This window comes from Dromaius novaehollandiae, chromosome 5 (genome assembly GCF_036370855.1).
Source record: "Dromaius novaehollandiae isolate bDroNov1 chromosome 5, bDroNov1.hap1, whole genome shotgun sequence".
Lineage (NCBI taxonomy): Eukaryota > Metazoa > Chordata > Aves > Casuariiformes > Dromaiidae > Dromaius > Dromaius novaehollandiae.
This window is the reverse complement of record NC_088102.1, coordinates 18286639-18310854: the sequence shown is the minus strand read 5'-3', so window position 1 is coordinate 18310854 and position 24216 is coordinate 18286639. Positions and strand designations below refer to the sequence as shown.

The window sequence follows — 24216 nt, the reverse complement described above, 5'->3', positions numbered from 1 at the left end:
TTGTATTTTTGACAAAAAGGCCTAGTGCCAAAAACCGGTGATATGCTGAAGTTTTAGCTTTTACAGGGGAAAACAAACAAACAAACAACATCAGGAGACAGTTTTTACACAGATTCAATAAAAATACAGTTGAGTTATGATACCTCGAGGACAGTCACTTCCTCTCTTCTGCTACAAAAAAGCAGACACGAGAGAGTTTGATCAGGTCTGGCCCTTTGAAACCAGTAAATGAGATTTTAACTTAAGCACAATAGGATTTTTCTTCTTTTTATTTCTACTTTAAATTTGATTCTTACAGAAGTGAGGGATTAACACAACAGATCCAAGCTCTGTGCAAATAAATCTCTGCCTGCACTTTCCTCCTAAAACTTTTAACTCTTCCTACACTCTGGAACCAGATAACTGCTCTTACTTCACTCTTTAGTATCCTTTTAGTGCATATACTGCTAATTAAGGCAAGCCAAATGCTTTACGTAAACAAGATATAGATATTGATGTTCAGACTATAAAACCCACTTCATTTGGAAGACTAACAAGCTGTGAAATCAAATTATTGCAGTAAGGTTCTTTGCAATAGTCTCCTGTAATACTTATGGATTTGTCATTGTGAGATATATACCATATACATCTGTGCTATAGTTTATTTCATACTGGATTATAGTACGAGTTTTACCCATAGATATACCTTACAAGGAACTGATGTTTAGTATGCTCTGAATATTTTTATTTTGACCTATCTTTTTTTAGCTGGTGGGCTGGCGAGAATTTTTAAATGTTGTTCCTGTTGCACCAAACAAAATATGAGCCATCTGCTACTGGCAAGCCAGTTTTTACACTCACTGGCACTACAAGATTTTGTTGCACCCATGGGCTCCCATCGGAATGAGGGTTTCCAAATGTGATGACATGGATCTCCTCCTGCTCCCCAAAAAGCAGTAGAAAAATGCTGTCTAAAAAGTCTGGAGGATGACACTCTCATACAAGGTTTTAAAGAACGTATGTTAATAATTCTTGCCACTTTCATATTTACATTGCTCAACAAACAGTAGGTGATGAATCTCAATCATATCCCTGAGATGTAGGCAAACGGTTTTATATCTGTTTCACAGAAGAGGAAACGGAGGGAGAAAGGGCTTCGGGGGTCAGTTTGTGCTGGTCGTTGTGAACAGTCCTTTCCTCAGTATACTCTGCTGCTTTCCTTGTCCCTCAATCTGTGTACAGTGACCAGCTATACGATGACAGGGAATAGAGGCTGTGCCACCCCTAGAAACCTTCAGACATGCTTGAAATGGCGTAAGAAATAAGGGATGAAGATGAGAGCATAGTTCTGACTGCCTCCACACTAGGCGTGCTCTGCACTCAGCAGGGTCATCGCTGCTCCTTGCGTCACTCACAGAGTTGTGCCTTTAGGCACCCAGGAGTCTGTTCATCCTCGCCACAACTGGTGCAGTTCAGCTGTGAGAGACAATGGCATTGTTGTCCTCCTGTCCCTCACCCAGAGCTAAAGCAAGAGTCAGGGTTTGGGCAAGGACTGGATCTTTAGGTTGGTTCTGGTTTCTATATCAAGGCAAGCAGTGCATGCCTTTCCTTGGACACAAGAGGGTTGTGCCATACTGAGGTTACAACATGAGCTAGACATGGGGTGGAGGACAAGCACGTGGTGTCTGAAATGGCTCAATGGAAAGACTCTGAGATGATGGGTGTGTTATAAGAGAGAAGATAACTTGCTGCCCCTGAGCTGGGAGCCAGATTTGTTAGAGATGCTGCAATGAAGGAGGTCCCACTTCCGGGAGATGCACAGAGAACCAGAGTCTGGAAGAAGGACTGCAGAGTTGAGCAGGTAGACACAGGTGTGAGATAGGCCAAGGCAGAGTGCAATTCCCCAGCCTGGGGGATAGCCACAGGCAGGGAGCATGCTGGAATGAAACTTGGCTTCAGTATCACCTAGACTAATTCCCTTGCTCTTTCTCTAGACAGGCCCAACTCTCAGCAAAAAATACAGTGAAGGATTTCTCAGACTATCCAAAACCTATTCAGCTCAATGATGCATGGTAACACTGTGTCGAAGGGAGAGATTTTTCTCTTGTGAAGTATCTTATCTTATTTCGCAGGGTTTATCAATAGATATTCTTTACAACGGATCAAGGAACCTGAACTATTGAGGAATGCTGCCAAGCACTTTAGGGCATCCATTTAACAAAGCTGTTTTAGAAAGGACTCATTGATGAAAAGAAATGCTCTAGTTACTCTGCAAAAATATAATTAATAAGATTTTCTTTTATATCCATCCATCCTACCTCTAAGCAGTTTTCAGCTTAGCATTTATCAGCAATGTGAATGTCAACAAGAAGAAGATCTAAGAGGAATTTTCACTTCTCTGAGCTTAATGCCAGTTCAGCTGCTGACTTGTATGTTGATATTCACATTATTGACAAATAATGGGTGTCTTCATCAAGTATCTGTATCGTTCTTCACTGATATGAAACACAAGCCTTTGTAATGTGAACTCCCACAGACTTCTCAAGGCAGCTCTAAATTTGTCAGTTTAAATTTCTTTTCTGTATTTCCTATCTACCAGCATCAGATAGCAAATCTGAAAAAACATTCTTTGCTAGGCGGAAGTTGCCCTGGAGAATTACTGCTCCCATCAGCCTGTTTTGCAACCTTGGCAGAAATCATTCACAGCTTGGCACTAGGCAAACAAATGCAATAGCTGTTTTTGAAACATATACAACTTTCCACATGGAATTGGACCAACCCCCTATGAACAGCTGATGTCAGATTAGGAACCACAGGTAAGAAATTTTGCATTAAATCAACAATTCAAATGGACTTTCAGTCATCCACAGATGATTCTTTTTGAAAGTTCTGTAGATAGAATGAAAGCTTTACAGTTCCTCAAAACTAATAAGCATTCATTTTAGCTAAAGCAGAAGCAGAAAAGATACTTATGTAAATTTAATAAGAAATTAGTTACAGACTTCTGTCTTCTTGTCTGATTTATCCCTTTTTGATGCTCTTGGGAATATTATCCTTCACATCCTGAGTAAGTTTTCAGACAACCACGAAGCATGTGCAGTGGTCCACTATTGTGATATCCTTGCTGGGGCTAATCAAAAATCTTGCATTTGTTTTTTATGGAAATACTGGTTTTGAAAGGTACTTTCTGTTTTCTTTTTTTCCCCCCAAAAAAACACCCACAAGCATTTCAAAGCTGAAAAAACATGAATTAATCCAAATTGTGATTCAGATGTCACTGCAGTATCTCATGAGAGTTGTGGACTGAATATTGCTCTACTTTGGGCTGGGCCACCCAGCTGCACTACAGCTCATGCCCATGACTCTGATGGCACACCATGGCAACCCCATAAAATCATGATTGTTGGGTGTCCTTGGAACTGTACTCAAGCCAGTAGAAGAGAAAAGAAACTCCATCCAGCCCAGCTACAACTCTCACATAATATTTTCTTTTCCACATCAACAAAGTGGACTGACAGTTCAAGCCTTCATACAGAAATTTCCAAGTCTTGACTTTTTTTCCAGAGAAGAATTGAAATATTCTTTAGACAAAGCAACAATTCCCCCTCACATTTTTCTGAGTAACTGAAATCAATACTAACTCCTTGAGGCTTATATAAGCACATATATCCCAAAGACAGTGGCAGATGAGCCCATATATTGCAAGGACAGTGGTAGATGAACTGAAATGGTTACTTCTCACAGTATTGTACATAGCCTTCATATAGCTTTTAAATTAAAAGAAATAGCTTTTGAATTTGATTTTGTAGATGATCATTCTGAACTGAGAATAAATTAGAATTAGAGTCTCCAAATGAAAAATTACACAAATTACCCTAGAGTTTGGTTTAAAAGGACTTGCATCAATTTGAAAAGCTACAATTAGTGGTGGGCCTGGGCCAAAAATCTCACATCCATCATGTGTGAATTCTGAATACTGTCACACCAGCACACAGGTCTGTAAGTAGATAGGAAAGTGTCTCCTATCTCTTTACTGGGTCAAGCCAAAGCCTATCAACATTCCTCAGCACCCTTGCAGCACTTTAACTTTGGAGAAGTTCATATTAATCTGAACATTGTGGCTCTGTCCCATTTCTAGCTTTTCTCACCCTCTTGCCCATGGCTGTGCATTGAACTTCATCCTTTACACAGGCAGGAAAAGGTACATTAAGTGACTCTCCAGTGAAAACACACATTGACTATAGGATGCCTATAGTCTGCATTTTGCCTTTAGGATGCCTTTAAACAAAAACAAGACATCAGCCAAGTCTCAGGTCAGCCTTTGAAGGATTGTATTGCCCTAAGCACTGTAAAAGCACCTGTAGTCTTACCTTTTTATGGCTTTGTAGCAAATGATGACAACTATAAAGAGGAACACTAGTGTGGCGCAGCATACTGCAATGATAATAACCAGGCCCGGCCACCAGGTCTCCTCAGTGGGGCAAAAGGTAGACTTGGGAGCTGTAAAAAGAATGTGGAAAACATACATGACTTCTCCCAAATAAGCAGTTTATAATCAGATATGCTTCAGTCACCCATGCAATGGCACTATCCCAGGGCCAAAGATACATGCAAAGAGTTTATTTCACATTTAGGAGCATTTTTTTTTCCAGGCAATCAATCAGCTCCCCTCTGTTTGGTACTAGATGCTTGTCACTGTCCCCAGATGACCACGTTCTCTGTGGCACTGTCATCTGCAGCCTGCTGCTCAGAGTGAAGGAGAAAGGCTCAGCTCTGCTACCTGCAGGAAACCGCTCTTGCCTCCCTGATTGCCTTCCCCTGCTGCATCAGCTTTACTTTTAGAGAGAGACATCATGCTGATAAGTGTAGGCTTTCAACCCACATTAGGGGAGGTTTATTGGGGAGAAGCAGCAATGCCTACCAATCAGGTTTGTAGCTGCAATCACTTTAACCTTGCATCAAGGAAGGGGAATTCATTTTAAAAGAGCAGGAATTTTATTACATGTATTAATCGCTTTTAGAGGACTGTAGCTGACAAGCTTCTTTCCCATTATAGTATCTTTGAATTGTATTTCCAACAGTGGAGACATGTGTTGCTCTTGAAAATATAGGCAGTTATTACATTTTTCTTATTTGAGGGCAAGAATTGTGTTTGTAAGTACCACTCAAAGCAAGCACTATTTTGCATCAGAAGTAACGCTGGGGACATTTAGTTCAAATCTTTCCTTCAGGGGCATATTCCTTCTCCCATTCCTTGAGGGGACACTTATTTACTGAAGGATGATTGGCAACAGGCAATGCCATGAGCAGTACCAGTGTATTGTAGAGGGAGAAGAGACCAGTGAATTCAGGGTACACAGCCACATAACCTTCATGAGAACTCATGTCTCCATATTTGGAGTCTAATAATGAATCAGTCAATGGGTATGTCTAAATCTCTGACTTCGGTTGAGTTCAGCTGAGGGGAGAGAATTAAGTATAGCAAAGGATACTTTTTGAGTGTAGTTATTTGATCTGGTATATCCTTCATATTATACACATCACAAACAGTTCAACAAGTTCAACATGTCATCACCCCATATCAGTTATTGTGAGCTGACTTCCCCCATTCCTCCTATGTTTGATGTTTAGGATGAGAAATACACATACTCTATCGGGTAAAACTTTGAAGTTCAAAATTACTGAGATAAGATTTTTTTCCAGTGACACAATCCACAGAAGAACTGGCAGCATTCATCCTAGGAAATCGGCAGGAGTACCTTAGCAAAAGACTACGTGAAGAACTATAGATGCATCGAAGAAGCAATCAAAATAATAAAGCCAACAGCTTGATCATTTACTAGGTAGGTCATCTTTCAGTACCACAGAGAAAGTCCTCCTTTCTCACATATATCAGCCTTCAATACATGCTATCACTATATCACTTGCCTAGCAAATTTTGCCTTCTATTCATTATGCATATATTGACTATGAGGGATGTGGGTGGGTTTTTTTGTTTTGTTTTGTTTTGTTTTTTGCTCAATGAGAGAGAAAAATGAAGCTGAAAAATTAAGTGACTTGAAGAGGTAATAGTTCCTGGCTCCTTTTCTGACAATGAGTCCACTCCCAGGCCATCTCAGCAACTGAATTTCTACTTTATTACTGTGTTAGCTGCAGCCTCCATTTTTATTAGGTCGTATACTATTTGTTGTGTTGTGATATGAGGTAATTTTAAAAATATTTTCTAAATGATTTCAATACTGTTATTTTATAGCATTATAGAACAGAGGGCATTTCAAAGATGACAAAATGTTTGCATGAAGAAGCATACAGTGCCAGGGCCAGCCGTGTTCCTTCTGTTGCCCTTACAAACACAGATAGTTCCAATGAAATCAAAGGAAACACATGCATCAGCAGATGCCACACAAAATTAGATGAAATCTTACAAAATGGGGCTGGTGGGGACATCCTTATCCAGTTCCTGCTCTTCCTGCAAGGCAGGTTCAACCAAACTAGTCCTAGACCAAACTGAGATGGTGATACTGGTTTGCTCCTTGGCACAACAAATGAGGATGAAGAATGTCAGAAAGAGGGTATAAAGCAAGGCTTGTCACATGCCTATGTAGCACAGGCTTCTCGACTGGAAAAAAAAAAGCCTAGTAAAATGTGGGATAAAATATTGAGTATTACTGCTAACAGTGAGCCTGTATGTAGTTATTAATGACACTAGAATGAGAATTTCTGATGTGGAGGAGACCATTAATTCACCTGGTTTGGTTACTTTCCCCACTGAACTGAACCAGGCACTTAAAAAGAAACACAAGAAGTCACACTGAATACTATCAAAGAATGTTTCTTAGTGGCTAGGGGGTTTCTATAACTTCAAAAATTCTTTTCTATTTCTAACCCTTTATTACAGTGCTAGGTAATCTTGTTTTCCTTAGAAATGGCCACTCTTTTTCCACTAAGCTTCTGTTTGTGGTGCTATTTTCTGCCTTTCTCAGTCATGCATTCACCTAGCCTTCATTACTGTGGTGTTTCTATGTCTTTACTGCATTTGGATGGCATGGAGCCTGGAACGAGGCATGGTTACCTCCTTCTTCATAGCACCTCTTTCAAATCTATCATAAAACCCCAAAGGTATATATTATGAGAGGGGAGGGGAGGGCCTCGCTGGCCATAGGGAGTCCCTTCGTTGTCACCTAGGGGCTACCAAAAGCTGAGAGTTGCCAGCCTGGGCACAGCGTTTGCTCCGAGGACACCTAGCACTGGTCTCACACCAACAACTTCAACTGCTCAAAGTGTGGCCACCTCTTGATTTGACTCATTCCTGTCTGATCTTCATTAATCTCAAAATCAGCTAAATAGAGGAAGTGACTTTCACAGTGCAAAGTGACTTGAGGAAATTGTGCTTTTGCTCTTTAGCCCTGAAATGTCATTCTGCATGTTGAAACCAACTTTCTTTATAGACACAACAATATCAATCAGTCCTTGATGTCAGATGGGTACAAAATCCATCCTGTGTGACCCTGATCATCACTTCTGGGGAGCAGCTGTCCTCCTCATGCAATACACATTGGGTGGTAAGTGCTAGGGAAGTGTGATATTTTAAAAGAGGTAAGCAGGGTGAGCTGAGCAATCATGGCCTGTCATCCTGACAGAAATCCTGACAAAATAGTGAAGATCTGATTCAATTAATAAAGTATTAAAAGAAGGTAATTAATGCTAATGAGCATAGGTTTAGGAAAATGCATCTTGTCAAACTCAATAGCTATTTTCTGAGGAAATTACTGGTTTGGTAAATAGATGTATTGGTGTAATAACCTTAGACTTTGGCATGACATTCAACTTAATTCCCCACGATGTGGAGGTTATGAAACTGTAACACTACACACGAGATAAATGAAAAGCTAGAGAACTGGTATGTCTATAACTCTAACTGTAAACAGGAAGTCCCTGCTGAGCAAACGTGTTTAAATGACCAAGAAGAAAATACAAGGTCATGGCTACCGGTAATGATTGTGGATGTCTCAGGAAGGCGGAGGGAGGCCCTCACAAGGCTCCTTCGCGCTGTCCCCCAAGTCTCCCTGCGGACGGCCTCTGCCATGCACTGCCTGACTGCCAGTGCCCCGGTAGGGGCACCTCCTGCTTCTCCAGGAACCCTGCACGTGGCACGGGGACTGGGGCCTGCAAGCGTGGTCCTGTCCGTGGACCACCACAGCCGGGGAAGTGCAGAGAAAACATCAGGGTGTGTGGCATCAGCAACAGTGGCACAAATGCCCAGGGCTCCCTCTTGCCTCCTCTCTGCTCTGCCCCTCGTTCTAGCAGACAGGCATGTGTGTAAGAGGATGTAATGACTAGAAGTGGAGATTAGGCCTATTTAGATTAGAAATAAGGTAATTATTATCTCTAAGGATAAATATCCATTGAAGGAGTCTGTCAACTATGGTGGAGTATTTCAGTGAAAAACTTAGTTCAAGGTATACCGTTTGTTTGCTTTTCCTAAAAGATGTTGAAATTCGGCCACACAAATTGGACTCAAAATAAGAATTAACTGAAGAAAATGCTCTGTCTCTAGTCAGTCCAGCTAAGCACAATGCCTTTTTTTAGTGGACTTAAAATTTATGAAGTACAAATGTTGGTAAGATTTACTCTTAGAGAGCCAGCACCTTCATCTATTCAAAACAGAACAAAGCCTAATAAAATCAACAGATCCCTTTCAGACCTACAGTTGGATCCAACTTATTGAAAACAAATTCATGAAAAATTGCATTTAGGGCAAAGGCATCCTACAAACTATTTAAGTACCATGAAAATTTCACACTCTTTCTTTCTTTGACTAAGCTAACTTTGAAGCCTCAGCATAAGGACATATTTCAAACCACAGCTCCAATTCTAATGTTAGCAGGTATCTGTACTCACTTGGATTTAGCCAGAAATGTGCATACCAGAAAAGATTAGCTCAACTACAGAGACCTTCCCTGAATGTCCAGGCACAAAAATAGAGGTTGTGTCACTGGAAAGAAAGTTTCCATAAGATCACAAAGAAGACTCTCTTTTTTTCTTAGCAAATCTCAGAGTAGATTGCTCTCAAAATTGCCCTGAGCTGCTAAAAATAAAAAGCTGTAAAACAGTGATGGAGCATTTTCAATAGTAGCTTCTGGATCATCATTCGTTTTGTGTATGTTATGTCACATACTTGTACTGTCTTTAGTAGAACAGAGAAATGGGACTAGGAATCCTTAGGTACATCCTCAGATTATCTTTAGTTATCATGTCTGTATTTTATAAAGCCTAGATTTTGGAAATCTAATGCCCCCGTTATTTATTTAGGTTAGGGCTATTATTCACTATTGCAATATTGACGGTAGGCTAATTGCTCTTCGCACGGGAATGCCAGTATGTTGGAAAGCAACATCTCCAAGTCTTTCAGGAGAGAGTAAGTGCTGTTTCCATGAGATGCTGTTTACTGCGATTATGCTGGGTTGAATCTGTGCTGCTGCACAACTGTCCAGAGCTGGCAAACGAGGCTAAAGGAGGAAGGCTCCCACTCAGGACGCCTCTCGCTCCCTGCCTGTCCAGCCTCTTGCCCACTGCCCACCCTAGCAAAACAAACCACGAGCCTGGGTCAGAAAACAGACATGGAGGCAGGGACCCATGCTCCCACGCGGAGTCCCGGGGAAGTGTCTCTGGCTGAGATCTGTGTCAGTCTGTTTATTGGCTCGGACCCAAGCAGCTGGTGTGTGCGCTGACATGTTGTAGAAGGATGACAGTGACCCCTCTCACCTCTCTACATCAACAATAACTTCATGCCTAAAAAAGGAAGAATGCTTTTAAGATAAATCAAAACTGATTGTTGTTTTTCCTCTTGCTTTTATTTTTGTTCTTGCAGAAAGGTCAAGAGTGGGGGCATAATCATCTTTATGAGACAGCTGCATGTTTTTAATATTGTGTACTCACAACAGGCTAAGCCCTGCCATCTTTATGCCTGCAGCACTCTCCTATTGTAGGGCTGTCCAAATACGCCACACACTTTTAATCAGCACACTTGAAAGTAGGGTTGGATTTTATTTTGAAAGGCAGGTTCATATTCCAAGGGCCTGAAGTGTTTTGTTAGCCCTGGAAGTTAAAATGAACTGTGGATGCAGGCACACTAGGTGTTCCTGCCAACCTATATGTATGTCACATATATATGACATATTTTAGAGACCTGTAGGTCTGCTGGCTAAGGCAGCATTTGGGGTTTTATTCTCATCCTCACTTCGCATTTGAGTATGTTATGTGAACTTTGATTCATTCACATAATTTGTCTGCACATTGACATCTCCATTTGTAAAGCAGGGAGAAACCACTCATCCCTACAGTCATTATCACATGGGGATGTAGGAACCAGTTCAGAAAACTTGGAGAGGTTTAGCTGTGACTTCAGACGTCGAGGTACATGAAAAGACTCCCAGAACAATCCATGAATAGTTGGAGATGGAGTTTGAACGTGCAGAAATTTGGATCACTTCACATCAAGGTGTCTCATACAGGAATGGAGGAAGAAATAGAGGTGTTCAATGAATCCTCTGAACAATATGAAACAACTCAGGTTGTGGCAGAAGAAACCTTACAGTAACAGTCACACAGACACACAGATCCCCAAATTTGGGCAAATGCTTCCCAGAACACCACTGCCTTCAGCAGATTTACTCCTGTGCTGAATTTAGCCCCTCTGGAAAATAATCAAAGCATCAGACTTCAGGTGTTGTCTGTCACCAGCCCATGGGTGGATCCGTATTTTGATCCTGCAGCCTCTCACAAACATGGTGAGGCTGACGCTGTGGCTCAGGCAGATCCAGGTTTCCCAGAGAGGGTCTGTGCTTTCACAAGGCTGAAAGAGAATGATTTTTTACTCCATGGCCAGGTAATTTCAAGGATACTCCCTCTACAGTGCGGCCATCTGTGTCCTTCCAGGTGAGCCCTGCTGCCTTGATGCAGAGACTTCATCTACACTTCTTTCTTACAAAGGGGGGCCTTGAATAGGCAGCAGTTGTGGTCAACTGACTTTCCATTCTTTCAGTGTATCTAATTCTGCACATATAATCGATCTTTTTCATCGCATGCTCATATTTGTTTAAAAACTCTGTAATCCACTGGCTACTTAATTTGGCCATATTATGATTTGAAGACAGTGAACGCTACGCTTTTCTGTTAGGTTTCCTGTTATTTATGGATTGAGCTTCCTCTAAATGTCTAAGACTTAAAGAAGGGCAGGTAAGGCCAGTTTGCCCTGGAACAGAGAATTGAGAGGAGACATAATATCTTTAAAGACATAAAATATTGCATCAGAGAGGATGGGAATAAACCAGCCAGTGGGAATAGGAGAAGAAATAAGTCACTAAAATTACAGTAGAGGAGATTAAAGGTAGACATTAAGAGAGAAAACATTCTAAAAGTAAACAGGGATGGCTGAGGTATAAATTGCCCAGCCTAGAGGCAAATGGATAGAGTAGGTGGCCTTCTGTGGTCTACTCCAGCCCTGTTTACTGCGAGCCTGAGATGTTCTAACAGAGCCAGCCTTCATGCTTTAATGAACACCTAGATATCTTTCCTTGTTCATTGCTTTGGTTATTTGTTGACCATTTTCCAAAGCAACTTATTCAGGTAGCTGCACACTGAGTCCCAGCTTGCAGATCCTGTTTGTATATGTGCAACAAGATATGCATGGATCCATGTTCAGTCAACCGCCCAGGGTGCTGTTAGCACATAATGCACACCAAGTCAGTCTTCCAAACTCACCAGCCAGGGCTGAAGAATATCATCGTAGCTTGTCACTCCTTCCTGAGTTTGTCAATAGGTTTAAATCACAGATTGCTGAGCTAAATTCAGTCCTGGCTGTATTCCATTATGGTGAGTGGTCTTGTCCTGGAGACAGTCTGGTGTGATGTGTATAGCTGTAATCTAAGTGACAGTATACCTGAGAAGGTTCAAGTGAGCTCAAATTTGGATGGTGTCTGTTTGATCCAAAATTCATTGGTTACTGAATGGATCTTGATGGGCTTGGGATCTGTTTCTCTGGAAAAAATTGTGATGTGTAAAAGATGGAAAATAGGAGACCCTCCATCACAAAAACACATCAAGCCTGCTTCCTTTTTGAGAAAGCCAGCTTCAGTGCTGAGTCTGAGATGTGATATCCACTTACACGCAAGCCCCCTTACACCCTCCAGCACTGCAAATTAATCTCAAGGGGAGTGCCAATTCACTTAGTTGTAAATTAGAATGAAGTCTTGGGGAGCTAAGAAAAAGGGCCAAAAGCTCAGCTGGTGTAAACTGGTAGAAGTCTACCAAGTCAAGAGATTCACACTGGCTGAGGACTTTGTCCCAGCATGCGTGTAGTGCAGTTTGTAAGCCCCACTCCTGATGTTGCAGTAGGTCAGACTCCCAGACCCTTCGACGTTGAAGGCTATTCAGATGCAGATTTTATTATCTAGCCTAGGGCAATGCTGTGATGTCTGTGAGTCAGTGTCAAGCGTTCTGTGCTTGTTTACCGTACTTAGTTACATAGGAACAGTTACAGATGTGTTTGGATAATTCACGTAATAGGAACATGCTGTGTGTACACAGGGCTGCTCACAGGGAAAGGCAGCCAGCATGGAAAAAATAAATCCTTCACAAAGAGCATTGTAATGAAATTTGTGGTATTGTTAGACTTTGATGCAAATATAGACCTTCAGCTGTTATTTTTAAAAAGCATTTCAGGAACAGGCATAGTATGTGTCCTCTTTGAACATATCCATCAAAACCGTTGGGTTCATGGGGAAAAATTTCCCAGAAGGATGGGGGCAGAGAAGGCCGACCGGGGAGATGGAGGTGCCTTGGTGCCCCGTCCCCTTGCCTGTGCCACTAGGGCGGAAAGCAGAGTGGTGCCAGGCAGTGCTGCGGCGGCTCCTCGGGGCTGCTCAGCCTTGTGGCTGCCCCGACCCATGGGGCTGAGTGGAAACTCCAGCTCACATTCACACTGCAGCCACAGCTGGCCCGGAAGGCAGTGCTCAAAGTTGGTAATAACATGCAAAGACAGGCTTACAGAGGGAGTGATTTCCATCTTCCCTTGGCAGATGAACAAGAGGCTTGTCAAACTGTTCAGTTTCTGGGGACACAGGGTGAGAAACTCCCTTATGTGTATGTACATACACACATGAATACATGCATATAAAGGATATATGTATGACAAATATATATTTTTATATGTATAAAATATGTATTTTCATATGCATGTATATAAATTAAACTGCTGCCAATGGTTTTCCTGCATGTGTTTACATTCTGAAAGGCTCTGAAGGATTAATTAGTAAGTTTTGTTGACAGGATATGTGAGAAACCCTACCTACTCTTTTCTTCTTCTCCCTTTCCCTGCACTTATGATTTCTTACACTGCCTGAACACGTGAAGGCAAACATTCACGTTTTCAGCACTTCCATATCTATCTAAAACAATCCATTTTGAAGACACAGGAGCTAGAAGATATGAATGAATGCACTTTGCTGTCTCCCTGGCAGGTCCAAAAATCACCTCATCAGCTTCACTTCATATTTCTTGGCCACAAACAGCACACCAGGCCACGCTTGAGCAGCCAAAGGGGAGACAGGGGATCACATCAGATTCAATGCCAAAGGCAGTGCTGGTACATGCACAGGGCTCGGAGGCTGGGCCAGTCCTTCCCGACAGGCAGGTTATGTCCTCAGAGACAAGCCGCAAATGGCCATTCCTTACTCTGCCTTCAGGCTGTAGAGTAAACTCTGAGTAATGAGTACAAACGAGCTCAGAGAGAGGTAAGTAGAGGCATTCCCAGCTTTAGGATATGCCAGCTCCAAAACAGGAGGACTCAGAGCTCGTCAGAGCTAGACCATGTGTGCTAGGAGCAGCACCTAGCACCATTTCCAATGGCATTCAAACAAAATTAAACCTTGAAGGACTATAACCCAGATTTGGCCACATCTTCAGTGGGGCAACTTCTTTGTCCCACAGCAGGCCGGTCAGGCCTGTCAAGCCCAGGTCAAGCCCATCCAGGAGCCGGCCAGCAGGCCCTGTGCTCTGCCTGCCCAGCCTCCTGGCCCCCGACGGCATGCAGGGTCTTGGCCGTGGGCAGTAACACAACGGCATAGAGGAGATCCAGCGTGGTGGAGACGAGACTGCCTTTGAGGAGCAAGATTGTCCCACATGTTCCCCTGCTACGCCATAGTATGCTTGCAAGTATCTGGCACTGTTTTGCCCTTGTTGTGTAGGGCACAGCTCTGGGGGCATGACCACAACGCACCAGCTGCTCAGCCCTCACTACCCTCTGAGAAGCAGCATCTGGAGCAAGCACCAGAAGAGAGCTCCGAACACCACCACAGTATCAAGTGGATTAAATCCAGCAAATGCAATAAAATATGAGTTTCCCACAGCAGCTTTTTTCCTCTAACTGAAGGACACACTGCTGCCTCTATAGCAAGAGGGCGGGAAACAGGGTGCAGAACAGGCAGAACAGAAAACCAGACTTGCTAACAGCCACTGTCAACTCAAGGGACGAGGCTGATACCGCAGGAATATAAAGCAGAAATGGATGACAACTTCAATAACAGATGAAGTCCACTTGGGGCAAGTTCATCTCCTGTAAATCCAAACATCATGGAATGGATTTGGATTATCGCAGTCCCCAAAGAGCAATGAACTGGAATGCTGGAAGCTGTTTGGACCTGTTGCCTGAGATTCTGCCACAAAGATCCAAATTTCAATTCAGACCAAATCTGAGTCAATTTTCTTTTATTTTTTTATTTCCTCACAGATCTGTGCCCTTCCTGTTGTTTGTGGACCTAGGGCCATTTCAGAGTCTCATGAGATACAACAACTACCCATGAGTTCAACTCCTGTGAGTTCAACAACTACTATTAGGCAATAATGGTATGCTCAGCAGAAATGTTCTGGTTTACTGCCTCCCTGGAATAGCTAGTTTAAATAATACTGGTGGAAATTAGCTATTCCTGAAGCAGATGATACTTCTGTTTAGCACATTATGTTGCAGACAACTTTATATCATGCAGCTGCTCTGTGCATATGTTCCTACTACAGTTTTAAGGAGGATACTGCGATCACTATGCAGCGGGAACTTCTGCTCTAATAAAAACATGTGTGGGATGATGCTGGAGAAATTCCCTCCCCCACAGCTTTTACACTGTAGATGCTGTTTTTCTACACTCTTAGCCCCCCTCCCTTTAATTCTCTTCCCCCTTCCTAAAAATACTTTCCTTCTGAAATAAGAGACACGCTTGGTTATGGAGAATAGAGTTTGCAAGAGGTGTAGGAAAGGGGCAGCTCTGCAGGAGTTTTCCAAAGGTCACGGTTGATATAAGAGCATGTGGGTCACTGTGAGAAATATGACTGCAACCACTGGTGGAAAGACCTGAGTCTGGTTATAGCCAATGAAGAAGAGAGGAGTTGAGTGGGGGATCTTTAAGTGCTGTGCTTAAGGTCTAAGCTTTAGAGGTTATTGAACCTGCACACATTTAGGTTTTGGTTTTGTAGCAGATTTCACTTCAGCCCCATGTTGCTGTGCTGTCTTGATGGGTCTCGTATGGCTGCTTTTCCCAGGCAGATTTCAAAGTCCTTTAGATAATTAAGGTGTCATTAATACCAAAATAAAAAATAATACCAAAGGAAAGCATCAGTAGCCCTGGCATAGCTGAAGCACACTGTGAGGAAGTGGCTTGCCCAAAGTCACTGCAGCTCAGCGAAAAAGCCAGGAAATAGAAATCTTTCGATTCCTGGCCAGTCCTACACTCCAGATCACGTTGCGCCCTCCTTGGTAGTCAGATGCAAATGCTGGATTTAGCCACAAGTACCATACAGGACTAGAAGCAGCAAACTGCCTTGCCGGCTTCCAGCGTAGCTGCCAGGTCCCCGACCCAAACAGGCACCCTGGTGCCATGCCGGGAGCCTCACATAGCCTAGACCTGCTGACAGAAATGAGGCAGGATCTCACAGGGTGCATAGGAAGGGCTGATGCTAAGCTTGTAGGATAACTTGTGTTGGTTTTAGCATTGCTGCAGAGGACGAATGGTATTTCAGTTCAGAGCCCTACATGCTTATGAAAGGCGGAGGATGCAGGCAGCAGAGCTGTCAGAAGAATATCAAAAAAGTAGAGAGGGAAAGTCTGTGCTCTGGACAATTGGCAGGCTGAGGGCCACGTCTGCCGGCCTTAATCCTATTAGGTTGCTGGTGAGGATGAGGGGAACAGCCAGAATTGAGGCATGACCTGTGGAAGGAGCAAAACATGCTTTCAGCTGCTAAGGTTTTTGGAGGAGAGTGGGGTTGGCGAGTGCACAGGGAGAGAATCTGTTCTCTGCAGAATGATCTGGAGAAGCAGTCGCATTTCAAGGCCTTGTGGAAAAAAGGCTTTTAAGGAGATTACATCATAGCTAGTTTCTGTGTTAGCCCTCTACTCTGGCATTTATCTTTACAATGGATGCTCACATCAGCTGCTGCCCTCTGATCTTACTGGGTCACATGTTTTCTAACCAGCAGTCTCCCAATGAGACACTGTTTAGCCATCTGATTCTCCCTCAGCAAAAGGGCAGAATTGTCTTTATCCTGATTAGATCACACACTATTGGTTTCTGTCCCACGCAAATTAGAATTGAAGTCCACAGCTTGCAAGCCAGCCTCCTCCTTGCAAAATTGCAGTCACTCTGAAAAGCCTCATGGGCACCATTGCATTTTCCCACTCTGCACAACCTGAGTCACTGCCAGACTGCACAGCACAGAGAGGAGCGAACCGCTTGCTACTCCTAGCCCTGCCTTGCCATGCAGTCAGTCACTCAGCAAATGTTGCCATACTTGGTGGCCTGCTTTTCCGCTGAAAATCCAGCAGCCTCCTAGGAGTCAATCAGATTAGTGGGTACCTAGTGCCTCTAAAAAACAGGTCACAAACGCCTGAAAATTTGCTTTTAAATTAGTATTCAGGAATTTATTTTAAAAGGTGACCTGATTTTCAGAGGTTCTGAGCACTCAGAAAGTCAGAATGCTTTAACTTGGGTGCTTGGATACAGATATAGAAGCTTAACTTTAATCTTCTGAGTTTTATGATATAGGCTTTAACCTCTCTTTACTTAGGCAGAGTGTCACTGTGGGTAAAGGACAGAAATTCCTCTAAGACCAGTAGGTTCCAGGCTCAATCCTCCCCCTTGCTCCTTTGGTTGTTTTGAAAAGATTTTCATCCTCTGCCTCTGCTCCTCCTTTAGAACGGGGACTGTAGTCCCAGCTTTCAAGTGGTTGCAAGGTTTAGGGATAAAAAGTGCAACATAAGGCTGTATGTTATCACTGTTGTTATTCCTTATCCACTTCTGTACTAGGGAAATAATTCTCACCTTATGATGTATTTCATCTATATTTCTACTACAGCTAGCTGCACTTCCTTGATTTTCCCCATCAGCTACCTATTCAAGCAAGCACAACAGCTAGGCGACGGTCTAAGGCAGAACAATAACACAGTAGTGACCTGAGGACAGTAATTCTCAGTTCTTTTGAACAGTAGGACCACTGAGAGACAGACATGTGCCAGCACAGTACCATCCACTTCATTGCACAAATACACAGTCTGACACTTCAGTGGTGAGCAGCACACTCAGAGAGCACGGGCCATTCTTCAGAACGGAAAATTAGTGCACAGGATTATCCTACCGTCCTGGCGCACTGGGGGGCCCAGGCACAGTACTGCAGGGGGAAAAAGAGACCTGGAAACACCCAACCTTCATGCTAGGTCTGCCTTTGCCATTTTGGTGCTTTGCTACCTGAAAACATATTAGCATATTGCCACATCAGTATTCAACAAATCTCCCCCATTTTATTTTTGCTGGCACAGGTTTCCTAGACATGGTCTAAAAATGAGTAAGATACACAGAAGGGAATGTACTCCCAATATTTTTTCTGGATAAAAGTAACACTTGTAATAGGTGTCAAACCGACAGCCTTGCAAACTGAGAAGGTACTGCAGAGTAGAACAAGTGCTCAGTGAAAAGCGTATAGAAATCTGTCCTTTCCAAAATACGCTGGAGTGGGCCATGTCTTAGGACACCTGCTGGGAGTTAAGTGGTTTGAATATCTCATTAAGCACCTAGATGCATTTTTAGGGGCTCAAAAGCCCTTAAAAAGTTAGCTCTTTTACTGAGCCTCAAGCACGCCTGCATAAAATCAGTGCCTTGCTAGACACTGTGAAGGCAAGTACAGCTGAGCCTGAGAGATGTTCAGGTACTGCTGTGGTGGCACCTGTATGGACACTTTGAGTAAATGGAGTGGTAGCCCTTCCAGGCTTTTAATCCCCAACTGGTGACACACTCCTTTGTCAGGGGCTTGGTGATGCTTGGTGATCCTTGACAGAGGAGAAAAAAGGAACAATATGGCTATGTTTTGTACCACCCATTCCTTACAGTGATGGCGTGGCCATGGCTCTGCCCCTTCTTCTCGGCAAGCTGCATGCCTTCTCCTCGCTGCCCACTCATGCAGCCTGCTCTGCAGCACCCAGGGCAACATGAAACAGCTGGTCTGTTCTACAGCAATTACTGTTCACTTTCAAGTCTAATAATAATTAAAAAAATAATAATAATCCTTAGCACTTGCCATCCACTAGTCTCAAAGCTAAAGTTTACAGAGGTGGACAACTAACTCTGTTTCATACATGATAACACTGAGTCACTGATAGGTTAGTTGACTTTCTTGGGATGTCCCAACAGGTTGGTGGCAGGGAGAGAAGCAGCACGTCACAGTGAAGTCTTCTGAAAGCTTATTCATCTCTCAGCTCTTGCAGTTACTAGTCCTTCAAAGGAAGGATGATATAGGCTGAAATTCAAACAGCTGAAATGTGATTTTGGAAGTCTAAGCTGCTACACTGATGACCAGACTTTTGCCAGCGAATGATTAATGAGATACCTCAGGACTGGCAGATTTAATTCCACGGAAAGATGACAGATCTGCAAAACTTCTTCAGGCTGAGCAATATGCACGAGTGGTTCCCCAGAACTGACCACGGGGGCTATGAAATGTGAATAAAATTCAATGTTACTTTTACACTTAAGATGTTACCTCTTAGATGCTTAGCAGCTTTTTAAACAGCTTGGGAACCTCCAGGTAATAGCAAAGATTAGATAAGCCTCACGGCTTGGAGCTGAAACTTTCTAAAAATTAGTGCCTTCAAGGAATGCAGATATAAAACCAGATTCAGCCAACTGGAGACTGACTTTCCTAACACAGACTGGGAATGACTGGAAATACTGGGAATATTTTCCTAATATGTTTGTAGCAGCAGGTACAAGGCACTGGTTTGTGTCCATCTCTGAAAAATTAATGGTTTATGTGTTGGGCATTCAAACACTGTGGAGAGGGTGAGTATAATTAGACATATACATTAGATTGAAGACCTCAGATGAATTTAAAGAATTTACTCTACAAAGAAAGTCATATAACCAAGAACTAACAATCTGTACCTGAATATTGAGTTTTAGGGAGCAACCAGTTGACTATATAGCAGATACTTCTGTTAGCATAAAGCATCTATATAAACTAATCCTTCTGTTTGATAATGGTTAGTTTATTCTTTGTATCATTTCAATGGCTTGGTCCTTGCTGGAAATAAGGACTATATCATTTCAAAAATGTCCCTAAGGAGACCAATTAATAATTCCCATGCTTAGTGAACTCAAGTTCCTTTCCCAAATTGTATTCAAGTTCCACTTAAAGTCATTTTCGTACACTTTATTTAAGGGAAATATAACTAAAATTGATGACCTTCCTAGGATAAAATGGAACTGAAATGTAAAATCCTTTGCAAACCAGCGGTAAATTTAATCCTAATAAAATGAAATTCCATTTATCAACTCATAGATTCTCATGTAGTGTCTATAAAAGAGAAAAAGCTAAAAGACAGGGCAGAGCCTATCTTGCAGTAGCAAAGGCAAGCAAATCAGTAACTGGTGGCCATCCGTGTCTTCCTCAGGCTTTACACAGAAGTCTGAACCTGCAAGGGTATGCGAGCTTTTGCAGAGATGCTGCTCATCCTCACTCCCTACAGGAGCCTGCAACACTCGACAGCCAGCACGGGGGAATCAAGTCCAATATAGCTGAGACACAGCAGCTGCAGCTTGATGGGTCAAACTAAGAGTTAACCCAAACCTTCCCTTTGCTCCACTGATAGTCATGGAATAAGATTATACATTGCTTCCAAATGGCAAGGAAAATGTCCAGCAATGATTCAATAGCATTTGCTCCACTAGCTTCCTGGTAAAAGTCCAGTTTAATAGCAGCATTTACCAAGGAACAGATGATATGTAAAATATTTCTAACCAATGAAGTGATCAAATACCAGATCCCTTTAAAAGACAATATTCAAAAATGTAAAGTGATTCACTTTAATAACAATTAGGTATCCATGATTTGCTAGCATATATATATATATGTAGTTATAATGTGATATAATTTACTAGTGGAAATGTTAAATTAACTTTCATAATTACTAATGATCATTTTTGCCAGTAGGATCAGTTGTTAACTTATGTTTGTATTATATTATTGAACACTATGTATTCGCTTCAGGATAACTTCCCAAGTGTCCAAATTGCTGTTTTCTTGATTTCCTATACACCGACTTAAAAATTATCCATAAGTTGCAATTATACAGGCACCACAACACCTTTTTGCTGTGTTTATAACTAAGACAACGCACAAAACTATTACAAGAATATACATTTCTGTGGGCTGTTTTACCAAGGCCAACTGCTTAGTTTTTGCTGCTAGGATGGCCTGTGCCAATTAAGAGTCTTCTACTGGCTTGTCAAGATGAGGCACAACTCATTTCTGCCATGGGCAGGGCAAGCTAAGAATTACTTGTAAATCAGCAGCCTGTGACTCATCAGTAACTTCAGTGAAGATCTGAATCTTCTTAATCAGTGAAACGATAGTCATGTACAAATGGACTGCCATCCACACAGGGAATTAATGTCTTAGCTTAGCCAAGTCCCTCTGCTAAAAAAAGATCAAGCTATTGGAGTATCCATCTCAAAGCCGAAAGGACTGTTCCACTGCAGAATCAGTTTAATATCTAATGCTTCTTGTTTCAAATTAGACAATACTTTTAATCTATAGATAACAGAACTCCCACTGCAATGCAAAATCTGGCCTGAGGCTCTTACTTTTAAATACTTGAAAAAGTATTCACTTTTTCAAGAGTACATTTTCAAGAGACTGGATTTTTCCCTATTATAGATTTATTACTGCATGAAAAATTCAAAACAAATCTGCAAGGTCCCGCATAGGCTGAAGATTCATCACTTGCTTAAATAGAAATTAGCCTTGACAAAACATTTCAGAATTTACTGTGATGAGAAACTCTGAACTGGGAAAGCAATGGGCACTGGGATTGACAGTCAGCTCTAACCAGTGTTTTACAAAGATAGACAGTTTAGGAGATGTTATGTTCATGCTTCACAGCAGAATCATGGCATGAAAGTATTAGCACGAACCCTTTCCACTCTTACCTGCTTTCTATTCACTAATCCAATCTCTAGACTTACTATAACATCCCCAATGTCCAAACTATTTCAAACTTCATTTTTGATTGCTGCTTAAGACATCTCACTCTAAATATTTTTCTCATTTTGACTGGGAGGTAAGGACTTGCAACTTTTACTCCTACACCAGAAATGACTGAGCTACATTTAAAAATGTCACAATTTTGAAGGATTTATGTCTTTAATGATAAAAACACAGGTGCCTGCAGTGTTGGGCAGGGAATCTTGTCATTGCATTTATGACTTAGGTGTGGTGAATTTTGCCTAAATCCCATACAGGATGCTTAACAATATGGTTCACAGTGCTGAGGAAGACAGCAGTATCTGTGATGTGAAAACAATATGACAGGGAACTGGACTACCATCTGCATGTGCCATCACCCGTGACTCCAGGTTCTTGGGCTGACTTGCAGTTTAGATTTGAAAGCCTTGATTTCCTACTGCCAGTTCTTGGAGCCACAATCCTCCAGTAAAATGGAAGTGTATCTGGAAGAAGTCAAGAAGTTAATTTTGATTTTGCTTTGTAATTTATAAACAATACTCTCACACAAGACTGTAATTCACAGTATAACAGCTGTGTTACCAAAACTGAAAGGGTTTCCCAATTTCAGCATTCTGCTTTCATTTAAAAATCACTGTCTAGACCAGACTTGTGCTAAAACAATATTGTCTCACATTAACCGTCATTACCATAAATTTCTTGATGTAGGAGTTTATGTGCTCCCCCTCCCCTTCTGGTGCTACTGTAATTCTCTTCCGTTACTACTCAGTTTTAGTGGCAGCTATGTTGTATGAAGTATGGAGGAAAATGTCTTCCCCCACTATAAAACAAAAACAGCCCTCATGCATTTGCTTCTGATTCCTCTGGGCATCAGTGTTTTGGAGAAGTCAATCCAAGACTCCCCTGTGTGCCCAGATATCTCAAAACTACTCACAACCGCTGCTGCCGGCAGAATGAAGGTCAGTAAGGGCTGGTACTACCAGCAGAGCACTTAAGGGCAGAGTCACATCTTCAGCGGCTGTTCAGATAGGGGTAAACCACCCATGAAATGAAAAGCCTCTCCAGAGGAAAACTTAAAGTCGAAGTTGTCTGGGAAACACAGCCCATATCGCAGGAGCTACACCAGGCTGCCCTCAACAAATTCTTTGGCTCCTCATGTTTGAAGATATGTGGTGGCCTCCAGGAGGATTTCAATTCAGTTTTGCAATCACAGCCTCCTTTCAACTCCTGGAGGACAGTCATAGGCTTCTGCCAAGGCCAAAGGTCCCCTACAGTAGCACACCAGCATCTGTATCTGTGTAGTACATGAAGTGATGTGGCGAGCACCAGGCTTGCCCTCAGCTCTCCTGCTTGAATGGTCATTCAGAGACAGAGTTCAGTGATGGCTCCAGTTCACCTCTGGATCCACAGTGGATCACTGTACCCATTCTGCCACCAGGATGTAGGTGATAGAAAAGCCTGAAGAAAAGCCCTTTCTTATTTTTTTACGTCCCAGTGCCTTGAGGTTTTTATTTCTATGACAAATTCCCACAGCGAAAGGCTATGCTGTTAATGGTCAACAAGCCAAATTTGCAAATTTTACTGGCATTAAAACCTCCTCAGACTTTAAGAAGTTCCACTGTTACCGTACTTCAGAGTCTTTCCTGTATACAGACATTGCGATCATCTGTCCTGATAGATCCAAATGTTCCTAGCCTTCCTACAGACACTGGAGGAACCTTGCTTGCTTTCTGAAATTAAGCTATACATTTGTGCTGATAAAGTTGCCAGAAAATTTCTCCCTTCCTGCAGTTGATCATTTTTCTTTTAGCATTTTCTCCAGCCCAAATCATTACTTAATTAGATGCATTATCTACAAAGATAAAGGAAAAGATTTGACCTTGAAAAACAAAATAGTACAATTACAGCCTGGAGATTAGAGTCCTCTGCAGTGACGTCATTCATTTTGGCTTTGCACTGACTTGATTTTATTGTTATCTCAACTGAGAGCTCAGGGCAAACTTTCGCTGAGTTCAGGAGCTGAAAAGAGCTAACTGTGTGTATGTATATACACACTATATATACATATATGTATGTATGTGTATATATATACACAATATACATATATATATACGTATACACACACACACACACACATACATACATATATATACGCATATATATATATATATATATATATATATATATATATATATATATATATGTGCAAGTATCCAATGAGTCAAAGGCTGGTTCACATATCCAGACTCAGCTGTACAGTATTACAAGCTTATAATGTCCTGAGATAAACACTTTTTAACAAGTTTCTCCCTCCAAATTTCAATGGCAGCAATGTTTGACTGGACACTCTCATCATCCAGACAGAGGCGATAATGTGGGCTCCCCACCCCCTTGCAGGAGTTGGGTAGAGCAGAGACGGCAAATGTTGCCAACCAGCAAGTGAGGAGGTCATGCTGAATGTCCTTTCCCTGCTTTGTGCCATCTTGAGAAAGTCAGTTCTGAACTGTTTTTTCCTCAAACTTTACATAGGTTAAAACTTACACTGACTGCACTATTTGCTTCTACTTGGACTTCTGGCTTTAATTTCCCATTTTGAAAGCCTAACTTCTACTTCCAGAGCCTCAAATGAAGTCCAGTCTTCTCTATAATGCCCGTGGAGAATTCTGCATGGTCACAAAG

The 24216-nt window shown here is 42.1% G+C and overlaps 1 protein-coding gene across 2 annotated transcripts in view; it reads right to left on the bottom strand.

Annotated features, from left to right (window-relative positions):
- Positions 1 to 24216, bottom strand: part of PRIMA1 (proline rich membrane anchor 1) — a 57206-nt gene that overhangs the window by 21443 nt on the left and 11547 nt on the right. For both annotated transcript variants that reach the window (XM_026112472.2, XM_026112465.2), the window contains exon 3: positions 4350 to 4479. In XM_026112472.2, the coding sequence (XP_025968257.1) occupies positions 4350 to 4479 (130 nt within the window). The remainder of the gene's footprint in view (positions 1 to 4349; positions 4480 to 24216) is intronic.